General features: G+C 32.5%; 4 protein-coding genes across 9 annotated transcripts in view; 2 read left to right on the forward strand and 2 right to left on the reverse strand.

The window, feature by feature from the left end:
* LOC134264537 (uncharacterized) overlaps positions 1 to 3,461 on the forward strand; it is a 41,709-nt gene extending 38,248 nt beyond the window's left edge. For all 5 annotated transcript variants that reach the window (XM_062746829.1, XM_062746830.1, XM_062746826.1 and 2 more), the window contains one exon: positions 1,923 to 3,461. In XM_062746829.1, coding sequence (XP_062602813.1) covers positions 1,923 to 1,933 — 11 coding nt within the window. In that variant the 3' untranslated portion in view covers positions 1,934 to 3,461. The remainder of the gene's footprint in view (positions 1 to 1,922) is intronic.
* A 2,035-nt stretch (positions 3,462 to 5,496) lies between these two features.
* Positions 5,497 to 9,245, reverse strand: LOC134264542 (uncharacterized). Of its 2 annotated transcripts, none has more exons than XM_062746835.1 (4): positions 9,071 to 9,245; positions 8,368 to 8,475; positions 7,443 to 7,568; positions 5,497 to 7,295 (listed from the first exon to the last, which is right to left on the reverse strand). In XM_062746835.1, the coding sequence occupies exons 1-4, from the start codon at positions 9,119 to 9,121 to the stop codon at positions 7,263 to 7,265; spliced, it is 318 nt and encodes a 105-aa protein (XP_062602819.1). In that variant the 5' UTR covers positions 9,122 to 9,245; the 3' UTR covers positions 5,497 to 7,262. The 2 variants fall into 2 exon arrangements, with proteins under 2 accessions (XP_062602819.1, XP_062602820.1); XM_062746836.1 differs by having other exon boundaries at positions 8,377 to 8,475; positions 9,071 to 9,239.
* Positions 9,246 to 10,382: 1,137 nt separating this feature from the next.
* The window catches only part of LOC134264539 (endoplasmic reticulum membrane-associated RNA degradation protein-like), a 33,256-nt gene continuing 18,934 nt past the window's right edge, over positions 10,383 to 24,704 (forward strand). The window contains exons 1-4 of the mRNA XM_062746832.1: positions 10,383 to 10,586; positions 16,701 to 16,861; positions 17,428 to 17,529; positions 20,128 to 20,220. Coding sequence (XP_062602816.1) covers positions 10,424 to 10,586; positions 16,701 to 16,861; positions 17,428 to 17,529; positions 20,128 to 20,220 — 519 coding nt within the window. The 5' untranslated portion in view covers positions 10,383 to 10,423. The remainder of the gene's footprint in view (positions 10,587 to 16,700; positions 16,862 to 17,427; positions 17,530 to 20,127; positions 20,221 to 24,704) is intronic.
* On the reverse strand, positions 12,333 to 16,150 carry LOC134264538 (uncharacterized). Its single transcript, XM_062746831.1, has 2 exons — positions 16,108 to 16,150; positions 12,333 to 14,830 (listed from the first exon to the last, which is right to left on the reverse strand). The coding sequence occupies exon 2, from the start codon at positions 14,580 to 14,582 to the stop codon at positions 13,113 to 13,115; it is 1,470 nt and encodes a 489-aa protein (XP_062602815.1). The 5' UTR covers positions 14,583 to 14,830; positions 16,108 to 16,150; the 3' UTR covers positions 12,333 to 13,112.

The raw sequence follows: 24,704 nt of genomic DNA on the forward strand, positions 1-24,704 counted from the left end.
GACGACTTGATAGTGCTTTATTAGTCGTTAATGAGATGGTTAACCACATCTCCCTCCTATAAATCTAGTGACCAAGTTCTCCCAGGGCTGGGTATATCATTCTCATCTTACCATTCAGTCAAATAGTTTATCACTGTCTGTGTGTTTGTTGGTAACCATGATATTGAAATACATTGGAAAACTTTCTATTGTTAAAATTAATGTCCTTTGATAAAGTTAATTAATCAAATTTTTATTTTCTTAAGAATCTGTTGTATATACATGACTGTATATATTTTGACCCATGCATCGACCTCTTGTGCCTATAGTTGTACATCAAAGATAAGTTCAAATCAATACCACATCAAGTTTCAAACTAATTAACTAATAACAATAATATTACATGTACCTGTATATCATGTATATTAAATGTATAATCTCAATGAAATTTTTTTACAGGGAATATTTCCTTTCAACATTATCTGTATAATTTAAGCCCATATATTTTAAAGCCAATCATTAGCAGGATCTTTAACTAGAAAAAAAGGTTTCCAAATTTTCCAATAATTATTATACCCTGAATTATTTTCATTTATACAGTTAAGGCCATATGTAGCAATGTAACTTTGGTTTAATTTTTTTTTGTCTGTGACTTCATCAATTCCTTGTCAGTATTAAAAGGTTTGCAGGGCTATTTGTTTTGCTTTATACTTTTGCCTTCTTAATTTTTTAATTGTCTGAAAATTTAAAATCACAGAATGCAATTTATTATTTAACAAATATTTAATTTATATCATTTTTATTTATTTACCTTTGTATCGTGATGTAGGCAACATAATTGTGGATTTGCAGAAACCTAAAATCAATTATGATATGCCATTTTAAAAAAAAATGTACTTGTATATAAATATTTCCCTAAAAAAAATCTCAGATATTATATTGTACCGTAATTTTTGGGTCATAGGTCGATGGGGTATATAGGTCGAAAGGCTCATTTTCAGCCTTAATTTTTGCTAAGATATACTGTATAAGACGAGGCTTTGTTTCCCGTTTTCTAAAGATTCTTCATTACCGGGGTAATGCCGTGACATGAACGTATCAAGAAAACAAACAGGTATTTTAATGAGTACAGCATTTGAATAAAGTTTTTAAAAAAAAAATGTAGTTAAAATTTTGAATATAAAATTTGTTTCATACTGTTGTTAAACCAGAGGCATAAATTAAACACGTTCTTACTTTCTATAATGAGATGACTAAAATCCATTTTGAAAATTTAAAATCACAGAATGCAATTTATTATTTAACAAATATTTAATTTATATCATTTTTATTTATTTACCTTTGTTTGTTCTTTGTATCGTGGATTTGCTAATCATGTATTAAACCAACACATGTTGAAAGGTACACACATAATTGTGGAATCATAAAAATTTGACAGATTATAAATAAATAAAATAAAAAATATATAAAATGTGGATTTGCAAAATATATTTCTCTCATTTTACACATAAATAAATATAAGACTGTCACAATAAAAAAAAATAATACTATTTCAATTTATCCATCTACTAATAAAGTAAAACAAATGTAAAATCGTATTTTAAATTTTTATGCAAGATGGCTACCGCATGATGGCAATGGATAACACGTTGAAAAAAAAAATGTACATATGTAATGTATATAAATATTTCCCCATAAAATAATGAAAAAAGTTATGAAAGTGGCACAGATTTGCTTTGAAAAAAAATCTCAGATATAATATTGTAATTGAAATACATGTAATGCACATGAATGACAGGCAGCAAATGTAGTTGTATAGTTGTACCCTTTTCCCACAGTGCATGCATGGGGTACATAGCTCAATTTACAAATGGCTAATAAATGAACAATATTTGTGTTGTCCTTAAAATAAGTTTTCATGATTTTCAAATATATGCTTGTAGGAAAATGCTGAAAAGAGGAAAAAGCAATTTGAACAAATGCTGGATGAGCATGCAGAAATTGTACAGGAAATCGGAAAAGCAGGGAGCAGGGAGGATTTAGAAGACCAGAGAGACCATTGAGCCCTCCCGGCATCTATCCCCCCTACAATCAAACCACTGTGTCATTGTACCACTTGGAAGACAACATGCTATATATATAGACGTGTTACTATATAAGGAATCACATTTAGTGGGTTTTTGTGATAGAATTGCCATCTGATATAGAGACTTCATCATAGAAGTGATTATGAACAAGAAAATGACCATCATTTGCAGTTATTTGTAAACTTTATTTAGACTCTGTCATTACCTGAGCCGACAGGAAACTGCCATTAGATATCATCTACTCCATTTTGTCTTCCAGACAACAGTTGCTAGGAGACAGGACGCTGTGATAATTTTATCGCCATGATGACAGATTATTTCACCATGGTGACAAGTTGTAATTATATTGGATATAAATGTCTTAGTTTTCACCCTCCAGAGATAGCGGCCATTGGCTTCTAAATACTGGAATCTCATCGGATATTCATTATTAATAATTTAAGAAAAGTATTTTTGGCCAATACAGCATTGCTTTCTTTATTGTTGCAGGATGTCGACTGCAGCAATATATAGGAAATCTGTCTTCAGTCTGAATTCATAGAAGTGCAATTTCATTTTTTTTTTAGTACGGATTTTTTTCTGAAATGTCAACAGCTTTTGAATGCTGTTTGCATTCAGTCTGTATAGAAACAAAACCATTTTATAAATTCACCAAAATAGAAGAAAAAATTATTTTTAGAGTTGATTCTAGCAATGGTTTCATTGAAAGAATACATCTTGTGTGTTAATTAGGACTGGTATGTTTGTATCTTATTTACTATGGCATGTTTTAAGCTTAAATCATGTTTTTACATTGAAAAAGGAAACATTGTTCATCCTGTTACACTGAGTGAATGCCTTGTGGATATGGTGTGAGAGTGTCATTAGATATAATAGATGCTCAGTTATATAATTGATATATATTCACGAGATATAATTGTGAGATGTTGGTATAAATATATAGGGTCCACATTCTTGAAGAAAAAAAGAGAATATAGTTTTGAATCAATAAGGGTATGACTTTTTTTTGTAATAATGAATATTTAAAATAATTTCAGCTTGATTGTAGATCAATGACAGTTATTTCCTTGTTTTTAGAAATATTTAAATGAATCTTTAGACAAATACATTGCTTCTAGAAAATTTAAAGCAGGTTAAAGTCAGATTTTTTTATACTCCAAAATCTAAGGCTATCTGTATAAAATGCAGTTGAACTTCAATATCGTGAACACTGATATCTGGACTACCATGGGTTATACTGATTAAGTGATTTGGAAGTCCTAACCATGTATGTCTTTAGTGTTTTAAAATTACCCTTGATATCTGGAATCCTTGGATATCTTTTTGGGTCCCATGGAGTTCAGGATAACAAGGCTTGACTGTACTTGTAATGTTATACTCAAACAGCTATGCAGAGGAAAATTCAACTGAAAGCTTACCATTTCGAATTTCCCATAAGTTTTTTTTTTCTCTCATGTAATATTTTGCAATATTGACTTTTGATGACTCAATCTGGTATGAATTTTGCTTGGTTTAAAGGTAGTTTGCACAATTTTAACAATATGAAAGTGCACACAAAAATTTTAGATTCAAATACTGTATACAGGGTTATTTTCGCCCCGTTTTATTTTCGCCCTTTCAGACTTGCAACCAATTTTGCCCAGTTTTAAATTTGCCCAGTCACAGTTTTGTTTAAGAAAATACATTGTATATTTTTAATTCGCCCCTTTTTAAATTCACCCCTTTTTAAATTCACCCAAACAATGTAAGGGCGAAAGGGGCGAAAATAAAACGGGGGTGAATATTTCCCTGTATACAGTACTGTGAAATCACTAATGTTTGTAGGTGTTAAATTTTCATGGGTTCTCTGGTTTGGAGAGACCCACAAAATTTAAATTTTCATTCGAATAACTAACCCAACTCTCCTTTATCCATGAAATCAAATCCCCATGAACAAATTTTTTTCCTTAACCCATGAAAATTTGAGCCCACAAAAAGTTCAGTGATTTTAACAGTAAATGCAGTGAGCTTTAGAATCTACGACTCTGGCCTTCGAGATCATGATATGAAGGAATTGTGGTCTAGGTGCTGAGACACCCGTTTGTAAAATGTATTGTTTATTTTTAGCCTGTGACCATTAATCATTACAGATTAAATAAAGTTACTTATTATAGATCTAATCACCTTGTTCTTCTTTTTATTTCCAAGATATAAATTCAAATTCTCTGAGGCGATGTAAAGATATCAATGTTTTTGCTATCCATTAGTGCCAGTGAGTACATAATGTTAAATGAATACAACACAACCAATGTCAGGGCAATTTAAGGTCATTACCATGCGGTAACGATTCTATAGATTGACCATGTCTGTCCACCTCTTCAATGTCTGTCAACTGTTTTGTTAACGTCCATGTTTACTATGGTCCCCTGGCTAATGTCATTTATAGATCACTTGTCAAGACTGCATGGCACAGTGGTTAGAGCGTCTGCTCTAAAGTTAGTTGATCCTTACGTCATGGGTTCAAATCCCACTGGGGGACATAGAGACCGTTCCTTTAAATACCATATAAACCATTATTTCCTATCTAGCTTGTAACACGAGCTTTGATTGGTTACAAAGTCGGGTGTAAATGTCCGTGCACCCGACTTGAGCCGGGTGTAAATAAAACGTGACGTCACAATGCATAGTTTTTCTATAATACAAAGCAAATCGATATGTTGAGACACACTCTAAAGCATTGTTATGGGTACAAAGGAAATAAATTCGTTATCCAGGTTCAATCAAGGGTGCACGGGGATTTACCCCGGGTTGTATTCCATACACCCTTCGGCCTTCGGCCTCAGGGTGTATGGAATACAACCCGGGGTAAATCCCCGTACACCCTTGATTGAACCTGGATAACTAATAAGGTCCTGTTTTACAGTAGATGCTGGCACGAAAAAAATCCCCCACAGCTCAATGGCCAAAATGCTGAGAATAGGTAAAAATTTTGCAGCTTTCTACTGGCAAGTGGTGGCATCTCCATATGAGTGAAAAATCTTGAGAGGGACTCAAACAACAAAATTAAGATATAAACTGAGAACAAACTTGAGTCAAATTTATATAGCTTTTAATTTATATAGTCATGATTGCATTTGAATATTCAACAAATTTGCAATTGTCTAATTAACATTAGACTAGTAAAAAAAAAAAACTTCCATCTCTGCTTTGGATGAATTCAGATCTTCTTCAAATTTTACATTTAATTTATCCAAATAATGCAAGGTGAGTTGACTTTGACCTATAGATTTGAAATTTTTTTTTGAATGAAACATTTGTAAATTCTTTGAAATCTGACAAGACCATCTTTAACGTTTCTTATTTTTGCATGTTTTGTATTTTGTTAAACAACAATTTCAAAGGCCCACTAAATCAAGTGATGTTACACAAACACAGAAAAAAATGACACTGCTACCTTGTGAACAATGAATTAAAAGTCTTTATTTTCACATCAATATCAAACTTTGTTAGATTATATGGTAAATGGACATCAAGACTTGATCTAAACATTAAAAATGTGACACAACGTAACATGTATTACAGAATCCACAGAGACCGAATATTGGCCAATAATCATAAAAAATTCTTATAAACCTGGTAAAACATTATCTTCACAAACAAACAAACCAAAAACAAAAGATAAGAAAGAAAAATAATTCATTAAATAAAAACAAACAATTGAAAAAAACAAAATTTTATAGAGAACGCTTAACTAAGGGTCATAACTCTGATTCTAGGCTAGCAATGACTATTTGTTCGGATAAAAAGATTGTCCATGTATTAAAGTGGATAAATTTACAGTAAAATACTTGATTACTATCTTGAAAAATATAAGGCTAGTAATATAAAGGTAAATGTAAGGAAAGAGGAACTCTCTATCACATTTTTTTCCCATGCCCAAATATATATGAATTTCAAGACAGTAATTCATGCATTTTGTTTACCCTGCAGTAAAGTTTTACACATGATGTCCAAAATGAGCTATATACAATACAAATGATGTTATAAATGATGTTTTCAAATACTATGAAATGCACAGGACTTTTACTGACTGAATAAAGCTTTGATTTACCTTCAATTGGTCAATGCAAGCAGTAGCTGCAGGATAAAATTTCATAAAAAACGCATAAAAATTTCAATGAAGCAAATTTCTGACAAATAACAGAAAATCTTTTTTTTCGTTAAAATAATATAAACAGAAGATAAAAAATATATATATATAAAAGAAAGGAAAACATCATAATAAACAGAACATCATGATACTTATACAATACAAGGTTGAAAACCTGGTTGTCTCCCTTACACATGTAACAGAGCTCTAGGTGCTAATTTTGGCAAATGCAGCAACTACTGATCGGCATAATTTTCAAAAATTATTCAATTTTCTCTAGATCAAAAGCACATTTTGGTGCTTGTTTGTTCAACCAATTGCAAAACAAGTAGGAATGCAGAATAAAATCCTCTGTTAATAAACCAATCCAAGACTTCTATTAAATGTTACATACATGTAATTATAAAATTTTAAAAATTTAGAACAGTATAAGACTTTGATTATAGAACAATTTTTTGTAGCATTTAATGATTAATAGACATTTAAAGTTCAAAATACCAAAGATTGGGTTATTTAGTAGAGTGTTAATTATTTTAATTAGTTAAATATTCAGTCTTCTTCAAAGACCAGAGACAGATAGGTCACTTTAAGTTTGAGATCATACTTTACATATACAGTAGTCTTGTTACAAATTATCCTAGTCCATTTATACGATAATATAAAACTAGAAATATTAAAGCACCTTTTTGACATAGAAAAAAAAATGCATAAACCCACACAAACACTTCCTGAATTTGAATGGAAACCAGTTATCAGAATAAAATTCCACTATCTTTGCAAATAGATATTCTCTTCATTATTTTTAATACATGTATTAAAAACATGATAATGAAAAAATAAATAAAATGCATGAGAATAGTCATTAAAACAAGTGTTTCATGGATGCTGCATCAAGGGGGACAACTGCTACTGTGAGACAAAAACCACATATGTGGAAAAAGAACTTGACATTTATACCCTTATTACAATGTCTGAGGTGGTTGATCTCCAAGAGATGTGAGTATTCTTTTTCCATCTAATCATGTCAGCAAAGTGATTTATTCTATTATTAACTCACTTCATTAACGTCAACTGTATGTCTTAACGTGCCGGAAATGTCCCTGTATAAAAATGTAATTAGAACATGAGAAATGGTGAGAAATTGAGTTGTCATCTATTCATAATTGTGAAAACATGTACACATGTATAAAGAATTAATAATGTTCTAGGTGATATATATATTAATTAAATCTAGAGGTCTACTTTACCGGTTCACCTGCTAGGCACCTCAAACACTCTGATTGGTTATTGTTATTATTGAGGCCCTGCAGAGGGAAACTGTTGATGGGAAAGTTGAGATTATTGCCCCCTGTGTGTGGCCTCTGAGATTCTGCCTGCAAAGGAAGCATAATAGTATTTTTAATTCCAACAAAAACATTTTTATGGCTTATGAGCCTAACATAAACCACTACATCATAATTTCGTAAAATTTAAATTTCTTTACTATATCATTCAACAAAATCATTTATGGGGTATACTTGAACTCCACTTACCCAGTAAGTGAAAAAAATGTTCTTTAATTTCTTATCACATAATTCAGCAACATTTTATACGAAAGGGAGGAAAGTTCCTACTATTCATTTTTAGCGAGACAGCTGGCTAGAGCTCTTTACTTGAGGTTTACTGTTTCAATTAACCAACTTCATTCAAGACTTTAAGATTTTAGCCTCTCATGCGTATAAGTCTCCATGGTTTTGACCCCTTCAAGAGGTTTATAGAGAAACTGTTTCAGCCATCTCCATTCTACACAGAAGTAAATTGATTGATAGTATTTACTATTTTGTTTTTACATCTCAACTTCCATTTGAGAATTTTTCACTCAAACAGAGTGTTACTACAAATTTTGACCTTTTCTCAACACTCTGAGCCATTGAGCAGTGAGGGATCTTTATCATGCAAATGCCTGGTGCAGTGACACTTTGCCTCAGTTTTTAAGGTTTCACTCAAAAGACCCACAACTTTCACTTCAAAGTGCAGAGTGCATTGTGAAGGAACAGTTCATTTAAACTTTTTTTTATTGATGTAGGTTAGTTGCTTCTGAGATTTGAAACAACGACCTTTCAATATCAGATAGCAAGTGCTCTAACACGTTACCGACTGAGCTACGTAGTGTGCGGAGGTAGAGAATTTTACTTGAAGTACCTGAGGTGTGACTTCCATCTCCTCTGTCACTTGAGATTCCTGCTGTGTTAAAAGATGTAACATCTGCTGCCTTTCTAGAATATACATGCATTGCTTTTTCTGTAAAACAAAAAGATAATGGATTAAAGAAAGTATTTAATTTCCCATTTGTATAAAAAAATTCTTGCATATTAATGGAATTGCTCCTGGATTAAACTGTATTATATTTCATTTAAAAAAAATGGCTGGCCATGGTAATCTCCGGATACCACGGGTGCACCACAGGTGCTCATTATTTTTTTTAAAGAAATCATCGTAGGAACATACTAAAGACCTGATATACTAAAGACCTGATATTTTGACCTGATGAAATATAAATTATCAATTTAAACTTTTATTTCATATTTTTGAGGAAAATTATTGATGATAATAGCTGAAACTTTATTAAAAAACATTTTCAGTGGATACTATGTAGATTATTTTGCTATATACTATCAAGGTATATTCACAAAACTTGATGACCTGATAATTTTGAATGACCTGACATTTCTACTTTAAAGACCTGATATTCTTAAATGAAATGGAATTGCTGCAAATATTCAAATTTTATAAATTTTAACATTATAACTGTTTTATTTTCCTGAAAATATGTAATATAAATAATAAATATGCTAACAACTTAACTCTCTTTTCTTAAAAATGTCTTTTAATGTACCTTCAAAGATTCGTCAATGCCCTCAATGGTAAATTTGCGTTTCGTAGACATGTCGTGTAATATTATTGATCAATAAAAATACAACAGCATGTTTTACTTCAGATTTGATCAATTTGAAAATTTCGGCGTGGGTTTCTCTTTCCTCTTTCTGTTTGTAAATATTTTTCTAATATTCAAGTTTTACAAAACTGTAATTTCCGGATTTCCTTCGGAATATTATATCATCTCATGTTCTGATAGATTTTTAAAATGTTTTCTCAGATTAATATTGTTTCTCTTATTAATTATGTCGTTTTCATAATTTCAATTAACTTTTGGAGTGTTCGTGAAATGAAAACGCCAAAATAGCTTTTTTCGAATATGTTCTGGATCGGGTTAACCATTTTTGTTATCACATTCGAATTATCTCTATTTTCACTAATGGACAAGGCAACACACAAACAAATACGGTGATTTGTTTGTATATAGATTTTTAGACTGTCAATACAAAAAATTGTATGTTTAAAACTGTAATCATATGTATTCATCTACTACATGAAAATTTTTATACAAATATGCAAATACAAATTTATTGGCCAGTTTAGTGTAAACGCAATATTGGCTAAAGTTCGTAATATAAGAACCATCAATTGTTCATTCATTTATACAGCAATCTAGAATGTGATGCTATCCATAAGTTATACAATAATTTGTAAATAATTATAAATGTAATACAATCATCTCTTAGAAATATGACATTTTTATATGGTAATATTAAAAATCAGATGATTAAGCATGAAAATATTATTAAAAGATACATGAGACTTTACTTTACCGGTCCCCAGATCTGCAAGATCCTCGCGCTCATTGGACTATGACATAACATTTACGTCACTCAACTGATAAGGGTTAAATTTGCACATTATTCGACTGATTTAAGGGTTAATTAGTCTCACACCCACACGAGAGATTAGGGTTAGTCCTTGCACAATTATTCGTCTGATTAGGGTTAGTCTCGCATCTATCCGAGAGATTAAGATTAGTCTCGCACATTATTTGACTCTCAGATTAGGGTTAGTCTAGCGTAAAATTTAAATATAAGTTTGTTTTTTTTTTGCCTTTTGATCCCAAAATTCAGAATTCACGGTTAAATGTTTTGGGATCAAAAGGCAAAAAAAAACTTGTATTTAAATTTTTTCGATCGCTCAAGCAATCTCATACATACGAAGTCGCCTTTGGCAACACTACGTTTATGTGCGTTTTTCCAGGGACCAGTAAAGTAAAGTCATTCCGATACATATATGATGTATATACCAGTTCATGATGCAAGCGACAATAGCAATCATTTGTATTTTGTAGAAATTACAGCAACACATGGAAAGCAATGTACAGCTCAAAACATGTTTGTCTCCAAAAGTTCATTTTTTAATCACAAAAGCTGGAGGAAATAGAGATGATTTGAAAATTGTGGGGGCTTCTTGGTGCATTACACTAGATGGCTTTATTATTTGGGATAAAGCTTGCATTTGCCTACCAGGTAAGTTTAATATATATCAGAAAATAGAAAATTGTGGATGGATTGAATCAAACCAGAGATATGTGCTTAAAAGGTTTTCTCATAGAGATCGAAGTGTAATTAATAATCTAAACACAGAAGTTGTAGCTAGTTGATAGTCAAAACTGGATGGACTTGAATCCAGTCCTCCTCTTTACATTAAAATATATTAATCTATTCAAGCTTTTAAAATCTAAAATTATAAAAAAAATTCCCTGGCCTTGGGTTGGCAAAAGATATAACAGAATGATGTAGATTCAAGTCAATCAGATAAATAGGACTTGCATAGAAAAGACATAAATTAATGTGGATATTGTAATACATGTACTGTAGAGACACTTTTTTCTACGGGGTTATAATTTTGTGGAATCTCAATTTCTGTTTAATCTGCAGGTAAAAAATTATGCAGTATCTTAGACTCTCACTGTAATATGCCTTACATTTATATGAAGTACACTTGGGCAAATTTCCGCGGAAAATTTGTGACCGCGTATATAGCGTAAGTTTATACCACACGAAAAAAAATAATTCTACAGTACCTGAATTACTCCTACTACAAAGAATATACATTCAAATCTCATCTCAAATTTGCTATGACTGTCCTCATGAAAACAATTTAAAATTTCCGAAAATCTGAGATATCCAGCCCAGGGTAAAAGAAATGAACGTTTGGGACTTGCAAATCATTTTGATATATCCATGATATTCCAGCAATCAGCTGTTCAAGATAACCAAAAGTTGATTAAATATAAAAATTGACATTTGAAGTGTAAATCCTCATTCTCCCGCATTTTTTTTTTCTTAAATATATTTTACTCCTTATTATATCAGTTTATCTTCAGGGAATTGTCAATGGAATAATTACCGGTATGTCAATATCCCAAGAAACAAATACATGTAACTTTTAAAATCAAAGGATATTGTGATATTTAGACAAGTTCAATGGCTTATGACCATATAACTCAGTTGTTAGACAACCCGTCCAGAAATTCAGGGACCCATGATCTGACCTGGTCTGTTGTACAGCAAAACTTGTTTAATACGAACATGGATATTACGAATTTACAGATAAAGCAAAGTTATCTTGAATACCCAGCTGTTTAAATTTAAAGAATTTCTTACACTGATATAACGAATTACAGATATAGTGAAGTAATTTCACAGGTCCCATCATAATGGGATCGTTATAACCAAGTTTTACTGTACTTTCATCCTTTCATTTATAATGAGATTGGGTCCATGAAACATATGGAGATAAGAAACAGTATTCAACTCCTTAAAACAATATAAAATAGGAGCAAACACGCACCTCCCAAACATCAGAGGTGGGATCAGGTGCCATGTATTTTGGTATAGATCAATATATTGCTGTTGATTGGCAAATAATCACAATGATTTTAATTTCACTATGTTTGCAATACATCATTTTTCTGCGAAATTAAACCCAATGTGAATGCTATCATCCTAAATGAACCTAAACCCAATCTCTGTAAGACATTTCATGGTGTCAGTGACTTTTCGCGGACTTGTGGTGAAAACCCTGCCAGGAGCAAAACAATCTTGGTTGCGCATCTGCATAGTATATTTAAAGTGAAAGTATGTAAGGGTCAGAAGGATTGATTGCCTGTGACTTCCTCAGTTAATAAAGAAGACTAATTCACTGTTTCTTGAATTTACAGATTTATTAACAAAGTGACTATGTATAGCAAAATAAAATACTGTACACCAAAATTTCACAAAACCTTATAAGATATGTACATGGTACTTATAAACAGCACAGCATTTTCTCAAATTCTGGTAATTGCTTTACATAAGCTAAGCTAGAAAATCTATACGCATGCAACAACAAAATTTTTGTGAACAGACAGTCTTGCATCATTATGCAAAAGTAAAGTTCTTGTGAATAAAAAGTGATTTACAGTACTTAAAATCAATTTTTTGTATCAGTTTTCAGTTGATGCTTTTTAGATCAACTAAAATTTAGGCCTATTGACCTAATTCTAGAAATTTTTTTAGTTATGTCTTAAATCTAGGTCACAAAGAGGCTTAGGATCAGCAAATTTTGTTGATTTATCCTTGGATATGTCAACAAAAAATAGGTCACAGTGACCTGCTCTTGGAATTTCTTGGATATATCGAATATTTCAGATGATAAGAGGCTAAGAATCAACATTCTTTGTCAGCTAATGCATCATGGGTTCTCAGACTGTGTTAACCTTAAAGTAAAACAGGGTAACATACTTTCGGAATTTTCAGGCTTTATTGAAATATTTAGCAAGGATACTAAATGGCATAGAATAGAAAGACATAGAGCTGTACAATGATAGATGAGCTTGGGTTGTAGAATTTATCAGAAGAGTGATTCTAAGTCCTTGATCTTCTCATTAAAGTCTCATCCAAAAGACATGTCCTGTCATAAATTTCGACCATTTGAAATATTCACTTCCTTTCTTTTAAAAATGTCTCGTGTGTCTTTATCTCACTTGTAATCTAAATTGGTCATTGATTTCATTGCAGATATTTGATCATCTTCACTTTTCTGTTTCTATATTGAGCAACAAACAGATTGTCATTTGTATCTATACACAGTCCCCGGGGAAGACTCAGTCCACAGTCTATGTAACGGAGGAACTGTCCATCCTGGTCTATGATGTGGACACAGTCATTGTCAATATCAGCTGTAAGGATGTGACTCTGACTGTCTGTGGTGATTCCTCGTGGATAGAATGGTTGGTTCTTTGGAGCAGGAGTATGTCCAGTGTACCTAAATCTCAGTTTCCCAGCCTGATTGACCACTACTACTACTGCTTTAGCTCCACTGTCAGACACACAGATATCCAGGTTCCTGTTGTCTGTTAAGTATCTGTAATAATAACCAGATGAATAGAGAGGTTTACCTTTATCATCAAACTGAATGGTTTGTTTCTCTGTGGAGCCAGAGTAATGGACAACTTTTGTTTGTTTGTTATCATCACTTTCCATGATAACCAGGAGGTCACCAGAGGAGGTACTACAGACACCTTTAGGATTCCAGTTCTGTAGTCTGATCACCTCCTCTATCTTCTCATTCTTCACAATGTTCACAGTTCTATCATCATAATCAGTATAAACTAGATCTCCACTTTTTGTCACTGCTATGTCACATGGTGTGTTCCCTGACTTGGTTGTGATTGACTTGAGTTCTGATCCCTGATTGATGCTGAAGAGTTTCATGGTGTTGTCATCTCCTCTTGTCCAGATTTCTTCATCACTCAGACAGGCCACATTGTAAAGGTATTCTCGATACCCAGTGTCTATGGTGGTGACTGTCTCTGATTCATCAAGCAGCTGTTTGACGGGAGGAGAGGATCCAGCTTCTGGTGATTTCTGTGTTGTCTTCATGCTGTAGCCATGTTTATCTGAAGAAAAAGAACTCGATGATAAGGTACCAAACATTTTACTAAGTTCTTCTCCTTGTTTTCTTGCTGGAATGAATTTTGGTAAAGATGGAACAATTTTTTGTGGAAGATTTCTGTATGTGTGTACATTAGGCATGACACTAAATAGTTTTGACAAGTCATTGGTGTCTATTGCATGTTCCATTGAATTGATTTCATCCTTGATGTCAGACATTGTCTTATTTATTTCATCCAGATGTTTCTGTAGAGTTTGTAACTGTGTGTTTTTCATCTCATCAACTTCAGCTTTAAGTTTCTGGACAAGTTTGTCAATTTCTCTGTGCCAGTCCTCTCCATGTTTTGTTATGGCTGTTGAGAGATCTCCATATTCTTTTTCTAACTGACTCATTCTGTTTTGTACATCAGAGGCAATGTCCTGGTAGATTGGATAGATCGTTTCTGTCAATTCAGTTTGTTCTTTCATGAATTTATTCTTTTTCTCATTCGCAACTTCCAAGATTTCTGATACTTTATGACCTAGATGTTGATCAGATGCAATGCACTTTGTACAAACTGGAATGCCACATTGTTTACAGTACATGGTACATTGTTGTCCATCATGAGTGGTACATCCAGGAGAAAGAGGGGTAGAATTTCTGTCCTTGAAATGTACAATTTTATGAGGTTTAGAGGAGTCAGCTGTAGCATGTTCTCCCACACAGGCCTTACACAGGTTGACAAGACAATGTATCACAGTGCATCTGTACCACAGCGGTCTCACACAGGTCACATCGCATCACGTCCTGGGCACTGGTACGGGGGTCCATGATTAAACGTGACTCTGTGACTCTGTAATAAATAAATGCTTGATCTGAATATTTCAACTAGTCATCAATGAATTTTTTTTTTTGTCAACACATTTTTAGCTCACCTGAGCTGAAGGCTAAAGTGAGCTTTTCTGATCAAAATTTGTCATTGTCTGTCATTGTTGTTTTCACCATAATTGTTAACTTTTTAGAATTTTGTCTTCAATCTTCTCTCTAGAACCATTGGTATAATTTCAATCAAAATAAAAAGCCACAAAGTAATGTATTCAAATTTGTTCAAACAAAGGCCAGTGGCCCGGGCCTGACACCTGTAATTTTGTATTTTTCCTGGATTTCTGTTTTTGAAAAAAAGAAAATGTATAAGCGGATCAATCTCCAGAAGTTCAGATCCTGTATTTTTATCCCTTAATAAGTTTATTGTGGAAGTACTTTGGCAATGCAAGATTAAATTTTACTTGAGGCTTCTTAGATACTGATACTTCCTCTGATTGTCAAATGAATTAAAACTTTAACTTTTAATATATAATTGTTGACAGAATCAGGGACCTATATACTTATTCTAATACATGTATATAATTATATAGTATATAGGTCCCTGACAGAATAGGAGAAAATTAAAAAAAAAATTACTAGTAATTAAAGCGAAAAGTTATGAAATGTACAAAGGAAAATTAAGCAGGGTTTATTGCAAACCTGAAATTACTGAGACAAAGCTAAAATGATATAAAAAAACCAATTACACTGCAAAATAGAATAAATACTCCAATCTTTCATTGACCTTTATATATTATGGCTGTATACTTAATGTTAAATATCTAATTTATAGACTTTACTGAATTATAAGTAGGACTTTTGGGAATCAAAAATGGTTCATATATTACCTAGCTACTGACAATAGTTTTATCAGAGTCACAATGTAAGACTAAGTCCAATACTTTAATAGTTTTTTCCCTAAAACAATTCATGTACTTATTATTCCACAAAAGCATATTATAATTTTTGCTTTGAAAAAAGAGTTGACACTCTGTGGGCATCCATCTTTTCCTTTAAATCACATATAAAAATAGGCCCTCAACAAAATGAACTGCTATTTTTAGCTGTTATTGATTACAGGTAAGCTTTTTTTTACCTGTTCTTCAAATTTACCACCATTATTTATAGCCTGCTCTTAGCTGTGTTTATTTGATCTCTGTACATGTTTTCAAAACTGTGACAAGAGCAGTAAGCTTACATCTACTTTAGTATTTGTTTTTAAGCTATTTTTATCAGCATTGAATTAATTAAAATTAAAATGATTACCTGGCTAACGATAAGTATGGCCGTGTCTAACCTCCATGCAGTCTAATATCTTATTCCTCGTTGCTCAGATCATGTGACTCAAAATCATATTCCACTGGGTCAATGTCATATGCAATTGAATGATTTAAATATCTGTATTCTGAAGCTCTATACAATTTTGTTTTAATGATTTTTTTCATCTTTAAGTTTTAAAAAACTTGTTTTATAAAGTAGCTAGTAGACAAGTTGGAGATTTATCTGTGCAAATTACACCATTTATTGAATTTGATGGAATTTATGAAAAAGCTGGTGACTGGTTCATATATATCACAAAGGCAGATCCAGGGCTGGCATGCAGGGTCACAGTGCCCCCCTCTGACTACATTGCCTGGATCTATTTGGGGTTGGGGGAGGGTTATAAAATGTAACTACATAGTAAACTAACTAAAATTGATCTTGGATCCCCTCTAGAGAATATGCCCCCCCCCCCCCCCCTGAAAACACAGATTTGTGTTAAGTTAGTATGAAAAGTCATGGATAAGATGCTTTAGATTCAATGTTTATTACTTAGAAAAACTCTCTTGTTTGCATTAAAAGCTTGCTTGTGTTTACAGAAACATCCCCATCAGACGACTATGATTACTTTGTGGCTTGTGTCCAGTCTCTGTCACTGGTATTCTTGGAAGCAGAGGAAGTATTGCACACCAATCACTGGCAGGAAATCTGGATCAAACATAAGCCTTACCTTAGCTGGATAACAGAGGCTCACCAACAGGTTATGGAGATTTATCAATTATACTGTAGATTCCTCATTTTATGTGAGTACATATAATTATACAATATTATATTGCAAACTAAATCTAAGATATAAAATTGCAACAAAATAAGTAACTCCAAGGATTGCAAGTGCACATTTACAGATCTGAAATAATCGTATAGAACTTGTACAAAATGTATTTCATTGGTATACCCCTCATCTTAACCTCTTGGCAGATATAAGTTGTACATTTCTGCCATCTAGCAAAAAAATTCAATTATCATTTATAAAAGCCTTGCACTTTAGATGGATAATCTGATTTTATTTTATGAAAAAAAGGCTTCATATCAGAATGAAAAAAAGGTTTAATATGTGTTTTTCTAACACAGTTTCATTTGATTGGATGCCTTGGAACATCAAAGTGTGATCTTTGAAACTGTAGTCAAATCAGCCTATGGGGAGATTAGGGGAGACAAATCGAATGCCTGGCTAGGGAAGTTTGTGTTGGACAAGCATATTGTTTGGAATGGTAGCCTTATTTTATTAAAAATTTGATTTTTTTGTGTATTATATTTTTTTTTCAGGTTATAGAAGATTCACTTAAGTTTTTAACATCTTCAAACGAATCCCATCACATCCTGGGTTTACAGCTGGTTTCCTCTGTTTTAGAGAGAGCTTTGGGTGATGTAAGTATTTGTCATAATATGTTGACAGTGCGACCGTTAGGGCGAACGCAGATTTCATTTAGATCGGACTGGTCAAACCGCACGTGACATTCGGTGCGTTTAAGACTCTGATGTCACATGATGTCGTTCGTTGCTTTACCAAACCTAAGCCTGAACAGGACTGATATCAATCAGCTAGTATATGACTATTTTCTGCAATAAACAGCTAGATAATTTCATTAAAACCAAGGCAATTTTATTATTCATTTAACTTTTGTCGTTATTCTCGCGAGAACGTTGCTTTAACGTTAGTGCACAAAGCGATGCATTGTGGAACCAATTTACTGTGTCAAAAAATTCTATGGAATGAATGTGCAGTAGCCCGAATTTTCTCTTCGCCCAGGTGTTGTCGTTAGAGCTCGCAGTTACGAGCGCTCGCTATTATCATATGATCGTCAATTTATAAAATTGCAGAATATTAACAATCGCTCAATAATTCTTCTGTTTAAGATATCTCTCAAGTTCGGCATTCAACAATGTTGCTTGTACCGGGGTAATTTGGTCATGTTTATGTCCTTGTTGAACATCTCTTCTGAGAATTCTTCACTCATGTTGATATATGCCACCCCTTGTCAGTGGAAGGCTGCAAATTCTCCTTGCTTATCAGGGCCTTTGAGCAGTTAGGGACCAAAGGACACATCTCCATGTCCAAGTGGAATTCAAACCCATGACCCAAGAATCAACTCCTTATATTCTGTGACTCTAGAGCATTAAAATGCTCGAATCACTGTGCCATGTTGGAAACTATTTTGATTATGACCTTAATTGACATATGAAATATTAAGATTTTTTCTGTCCAGTTTTATTCTGATATTTTCCTTCAGTTTTATATATAGAAGACTAAGGTCATTGTCATTACTGTAGAAATACTCTTGTTTATGACAGTTATGGTCCCAGTATATTACTTGTTAATGTATCGATGTAATCCCACATTCTTGGAAGTTTGTTTCTCATACCTTGCCCATGTATTTTTTTACATTCATAAGCTAAAGGTTAATGTTATACATACGAGGGCTGTTCGAAAATTATTGAGACATTGTGTATATTTTGCTTTCTAATGAACGTCTTTCGGTGAAAATTTGCATATATGTTTGACATACACTAAGAATTTATAAAAGCAAAAAATATTTTACAAATATTAAATATTTTCTGTACAATGGTATATATATATGAGTCAATAGTTGGGGTACCCGGAGCAGTCACGAAATCAGACATTGAAAATATGTAACACCAACGTTCTAACTCTTCGTGGACCCATAATAAGAGCGAAAATAATTCAGTTTATGTGTATAATTTTCCAGCTTTATTTCAAATTCATGTTGTGCAACTTTGTTAGAATTTTGATCAGAAATACGGAGATCATAAAAAAATTAAGCGCGGTAGTGAAATCTGCTAAAAACGAAAAAATGGAATTTAACGTCTAGTGCGGAGCAGCCAGCATACCTAAAATTTTGTGTAGAGCAATGTAGAACTCTTTCCAGACTGAACGATCTGCTTAAGCAGTAAAAATGAGAAAAAAAATAATGTGTTAGGGTTTGTTATTTCATTGGTATACATTTTTTTTTACAATTAATTCAACCAGAGTAAAATCAACAGCTCAGGACGACCATCAGTTATTACGTACGGTATTAATATCGTTACGGTATTATTATCATTGACGTGCGTTGCATAAATCGGTACTGCATGATTCTAAGTCATCCTTTCCGACAAATGAAAATTTTACACTGGGATAGAAATAGCATACATTTTTAAAGAATAGTTTAAGAAAATAATAAACTGTTTGATTTTTGTAATGTAATATGCAATAACAAAGAGGAAAAGTATTAAACACATCACGAAGGTTTTACATGCGAAACAATCTCCGGCTGACGTGACGTTAAATGACGTTGTGATGCTGCTCGGGTCGATAGACATATGCATGTTTATCATTTCACCAAAAATTTTCCCATTATCATAGGAATTAGAAATTTTGCATAAATGTTTTATTCCTTCTTTATTATATGTAGATGAATTTTCGTGACATTATCTCCGTCGTTTATGGAGTAAATGTAATTGTCTCAATAATTTCCGAACAGCCCTCGTACATGATTGTTGATTGTAACTGGCAAATTTGTATATTTATAAGTATCAAGATGGATTTTGATTCTAACCACCAAAATTCCTCAGAAAAAGTATTTGATGGCATAAAGATTTATTTTTAATAAAAATTATGATACTAGAAACGAAATGACTGGATCTTAAATGGAACACTTTTAAATTTATTTGGATAAAATCCATTTTGATTGAATGGAAATTAATTAAAAGTACTTTATACCTTTATAAGTAAGGTCCAAAGGTGAAGAGGAAGCTAAGAAGGTTGGGGGGGGGGGGTAAATACAGGGGCAGGAAATAATGTTTTTAAATAAACCTTACCACCCCCTTTCTCTCTTGTGAATATTGTTTTATCACAGTCCTCAAGACATGCACATGATATAAGAAGTAACCATCTTTAATTTCATTAAAAATGTATACATCACCATTTAAAATTTGTAAACTTCTTATGCTTATTTTCTGTTGTAGGTTTTTGAGGATGTAAGTTCCATGCAGTGTCCCTCTCTCCTTAAAGACATTCTGAATTCAGGGGAAATAACTCAGGTGTTTGGAACAAATGTGGTAAATGTTAACTTTTATTATTTACGTATATATACATTAATCATGCATGGGCATAACAGACAGATATCAAATACATGTTAACATCTGCGCTTTTCATTAAAAAAAAATAATAAACAATTGAAATTCACTTATTAAGTAGCTGTTAATTTTTTTATCTTGTCTGTCATTGGACATTTGTTCTGTCGAATTGGAATAATTCCTATGCATTCACTGAGGATACTGTCATCATGTTATGCAATTACAAACAATTTCTAATTTAATATAAGTGATATACCTGTAGGCAGGCAAAACATTTTGAAGATATAGACAAATATCAATATTATGACCAATTCAATAACAAAAATTTGTTTATTTATTACATAATAAAATATAATCAAATCAAATCAACAAAACTTTGTACTCAGAAGCACTTGTTTGTACTTGCTTAATATTTCAATAGGTAGGTTTTATTTGTTAATTACAAGGCAGCTTGAGGGATCCTTTTGTTTTTATTTGAATATATATCAAAACCAGAAGTCTCTGTCGAGACTGAAGCTCCACTGGTTTGTACTTATAACAAAAGAAGAGAAAAGTAGCAGTTGGGACCTGAAACTTTACAACAGCAATAAATAGATTAATGATCCTTGATTATAATTCTCTTTTTTGGCAAAATATTGCAAAAACTGACTACAAGTCTGTAGGAGGAGCTTTTAATAAAAGTTTATAGCATTTTCAGTTTTAGTTACCATGGCAATATCATTCAACAAAATAAAAAAAACCCCAACAACTAGAGGTACTGTGAGCAATGAGCACACCAAATAATACCCCCCTCCTCCCATATGATAATAATGGGAGTTGCCCGTGATTTTTTGTGGGAAACCCAAAATATGTGTCAGATTCAAAAGTAGAATAGGAGGTGCACATTGGCAATATGTAATAAAGATTCTGTGAAAGTTACATCAATTTTCATTCAGTGGTATGAGAGGAGTTGCGGATAAGAGATGGGTACCCCAAAGCGTGACAGACAAACGGATGTACGGCTAGATGGACGGACTGACATACCAATTACTGTATACCCTCCCACTTTTCAAGCAGGGGGTATAATAAATAGAGAATATTACATACTAAAATCCATATCATATGTCATATCAGCCCGAGTGGCCCCATATCAGCCCGAGGGCCGAAGGCCCGAGGGCTGATATGGGGCCCGAGGGCTGATGTGACATATGATATGGATTTTAGTATGTAGTATTCTATTTATCATATATTTAAAATACTTAATGTGCGAGTTCATATATTGTCATTGAAGAATGTTTCGTGCTTGTTTATGACATTTTTCTTTAAAATCTAAAAGAGCCAATTTTTGGTAACTGGAAAAAAAATAAGACCACAAATGTCATTACAGAAATATTTTACATGAATATTTAAATAAAATCAACTAAATTAACTTTTGAACTTAATACAAGCGTTACTTCCGGTTTGATATGGATTTTCGGCCCGCCGGTCCGATACGTGATATGGATTTTCGGACCGGGCCGTGATATGGGGTATTGTGACGTCACCCGTATCACGCCGTGCAGAATCGGTGTATTTACTACTAAGTATATGATAAAGACAATTATGTATCTTGGTGTTAGTCTACTTGCATGCCACATTATATTATAATCAGACTAAATCTGTATTTGGAGTAGCATTTTGAGAGTATTTTACAGACATTTCTATTTTGAGTAACCACAGCAACAATGTTCATTGAAATCAAAAACAAATAAACAAAATTATGTATCTTAGTGTAGTCTACTTATGTGCCAAGTTATATTGAAATCAGACCAAAACTGTAGGAGGGGTAGCATTTTTTTCAGTATTTCTCAGAAATTTCTAATTCTAGTAACCACGGCAACACTGTGGCAACACCGTTCATTAAAATAAAAAAAATGATACACAGAATTATGTATCTCAGGCCAGGTAAAATTAATCTTTAGATTCTCATTCTAACTTGCTAAAAATTGCGGCGGGTGGGCATATTTTATTTTTCATAATTGTTTATATAAGTTGTAAGTATCAACAAAACATGGAGTCTCGTAAACATTTTTTATTATGTTAATGCCAATATGAATAGATTTTATTCTTTTCATATTCTTTAAAATATTTGAAGAAGATTCTTGCTTTAAAAATTATTTATATATTTATTGATACCCGTAATTAACAAAGTATCAAGTACACATGTACGACAAATGCCAAAGAAAATGAGGCCGGGATACCAATAAATTGTGTATGCAAGTCTTATCATCGGCCTTTCCCATAATACCTTTTAGTTTTACCAACAAATCCTTCTGTTTTCTGAAAAATGTCACAATTCCCACCTTCCTCATAAATTTGATTATCTTTAATCCTTCACATGTTCGACATTCAAATAGGTCATATTTGCAAAATCTATAAAATATTCATATAAAACATTCTACTGAAAAACCTAGGCCTGAACAGTTTTAAGATTTAACATTTTCTTAGCACTTAACATTCTCTAAAGTCTGCCTACAATGTTCTATTTTTTTCAAAGCAAAATCACATACAGTGGACATGGTTTAAACTTGACCAGGTGTTATTTTCCTCCACTATTTTTACCTTGTTAAAATCTCTCTAAAAACTTGCTCATGCCAGTGATGGTATCTAGATGTGTTTAATATGCTATTTTTTTTCTCTGCCTTCTCTATAGTATAATACTGACAAATTATCTTTTCCCTAACATATTTAAATTGCTTTTATTGCCGATTTTCTCCATTCTTCACTTGGCTCTTTTGCTATAAATAGCGGCACACGACTTTTAATACAGACGGGAGATAACTCTTAAACTTTGACAAAAATTCTTGTTGAATAAAAATACATGAAAATACTTTTATTAACGCCCAAAAATCAAAATAAAAAGCATCGGGGCAAGACATTTTGAGAGGAGCAGGCGGGGATGAGAATCTAAAGATTAATTTTATCTGGCATGAGTGTAGTCTACTTGTGTGCCAAGTTATATTGAAATCAGATCAAAACTGTAAGAGGAGTAGCATTTTTAAAGTATTTCACAGAAATTTCTATTTTTTGTAACCACGGCAACACCATTCATCAAAATCAAAAATAGATACATAGTATTATGTATCTTAGTGTAGTGTACTTGTGTGCTAAGTTATATTTAAATCAGACCAATACTATAGGACCTGTAGCATTTAAATGTATTTCACAGAAATTTCTAATTTTAGTTACCATGGCAACACCGTTCATCAAAATCAAAAATCGATACACAGAATTATGTGTTTTAGTGTAATCTACTTGTGTGCTAAGTTAAGGAGCATCTCGTGTAGGGATGGGTATCGCCAAAAATTTTGTATCGTGATAATTATCACGATTTTTTCCAAAAATATCACGATGATAATCATGATATTTTTACAAGCAATTTTTACAATGATTTTAAAAGAAATAGTCATTATTTCTCTTAAAATTATGCTAGAAAAACAAAATTTAAAGTTTTTGAATTTTTTATGTACATAAAATTAATCATGTCTGGATTGTAAAATGCCATTCTTTTCACCTTTTACAACATTTTTAGACTTTCTATAATTGTAATTTGAAAGATGGAACAAATAAATGAATAATTTCTGGACTTTATAATATGTACCTAAATACCGGTATTTGCGTCTCCGTATCACGATACGTATCGCGCAACAAAAAATCGCGATATACCAGTATACCAATAAAATCGCACATCCCTAATCTCGTGTGACTTTAATTCAGAATATAAATGATCTTTAAAGGTCAGTTGTGTTACTTTTGACCATGACATTGGTTAATGAAAAACATCTCTAGACTAATACATGCCACTACCTTATCATTTAAGCTAGAGAACACAAGTATACGAGGGTCGAGGGGTTATCAAAAAGTTCGTGGACTGAGGCTATAAAATTAGCACTATGTATTCTGTGCTTTCAAAATTTATAAGGGACATAAAGCAACAAAAAATAAAGAGATGCGGAAAATTTGAGCTTGATTCATTCATTTTTTGCTAAAATATGATAAAATAAAAAAGACATTATATGGTTACCCGGCGCCGTCGCCATTTAGTTTCATGACGTCCCACAACGTCATTGTTTTTCAATGTTTGCTTCTTCTACCTCATACACTTAATTTGATGAGATTTCCTGGAGTTGATTAAAGACTTAAACCCGTCTTGTTTTTATGACTTTACAATGTCAGGAACAGCGACTTTAAATGCATATAATATGCAAATGGATTGATACATTGGGAGAGATCCTCTCTTGATTGTGCCAGCATATTTTGCTTTTGGGAGTTTAATATCTACAACATATGATCAATGTCATTTTTTGACGTGAATGATTTTTCACACCTTGACTAGGAATCAACATTAACTGTGCATCCCTTTTCTCTCTGAACCTCTTTTGCATTAAAAAACAAGTACTCCGGATGCATTAATTTTCTCCATAACCAGTTTAAACATTTCCTAGGTC

Source organism: Saccostrea cucullata, unplaced genomic scaffold (assembly GCF_032062105.1).
Source record: "Saccostrea cucullata isolate Sc308-1 unplaced genomic scaffold, CSIRO_AGI_Scuc_v1 ctg934, whole genome shotgun sequence".
Lineage (NCBI taxonomy): Eukaryota > Metazoa > Mollusca > Bivalvia > Ostreida > Ostreidae > Saccostrea > Saccostrea cuccullata.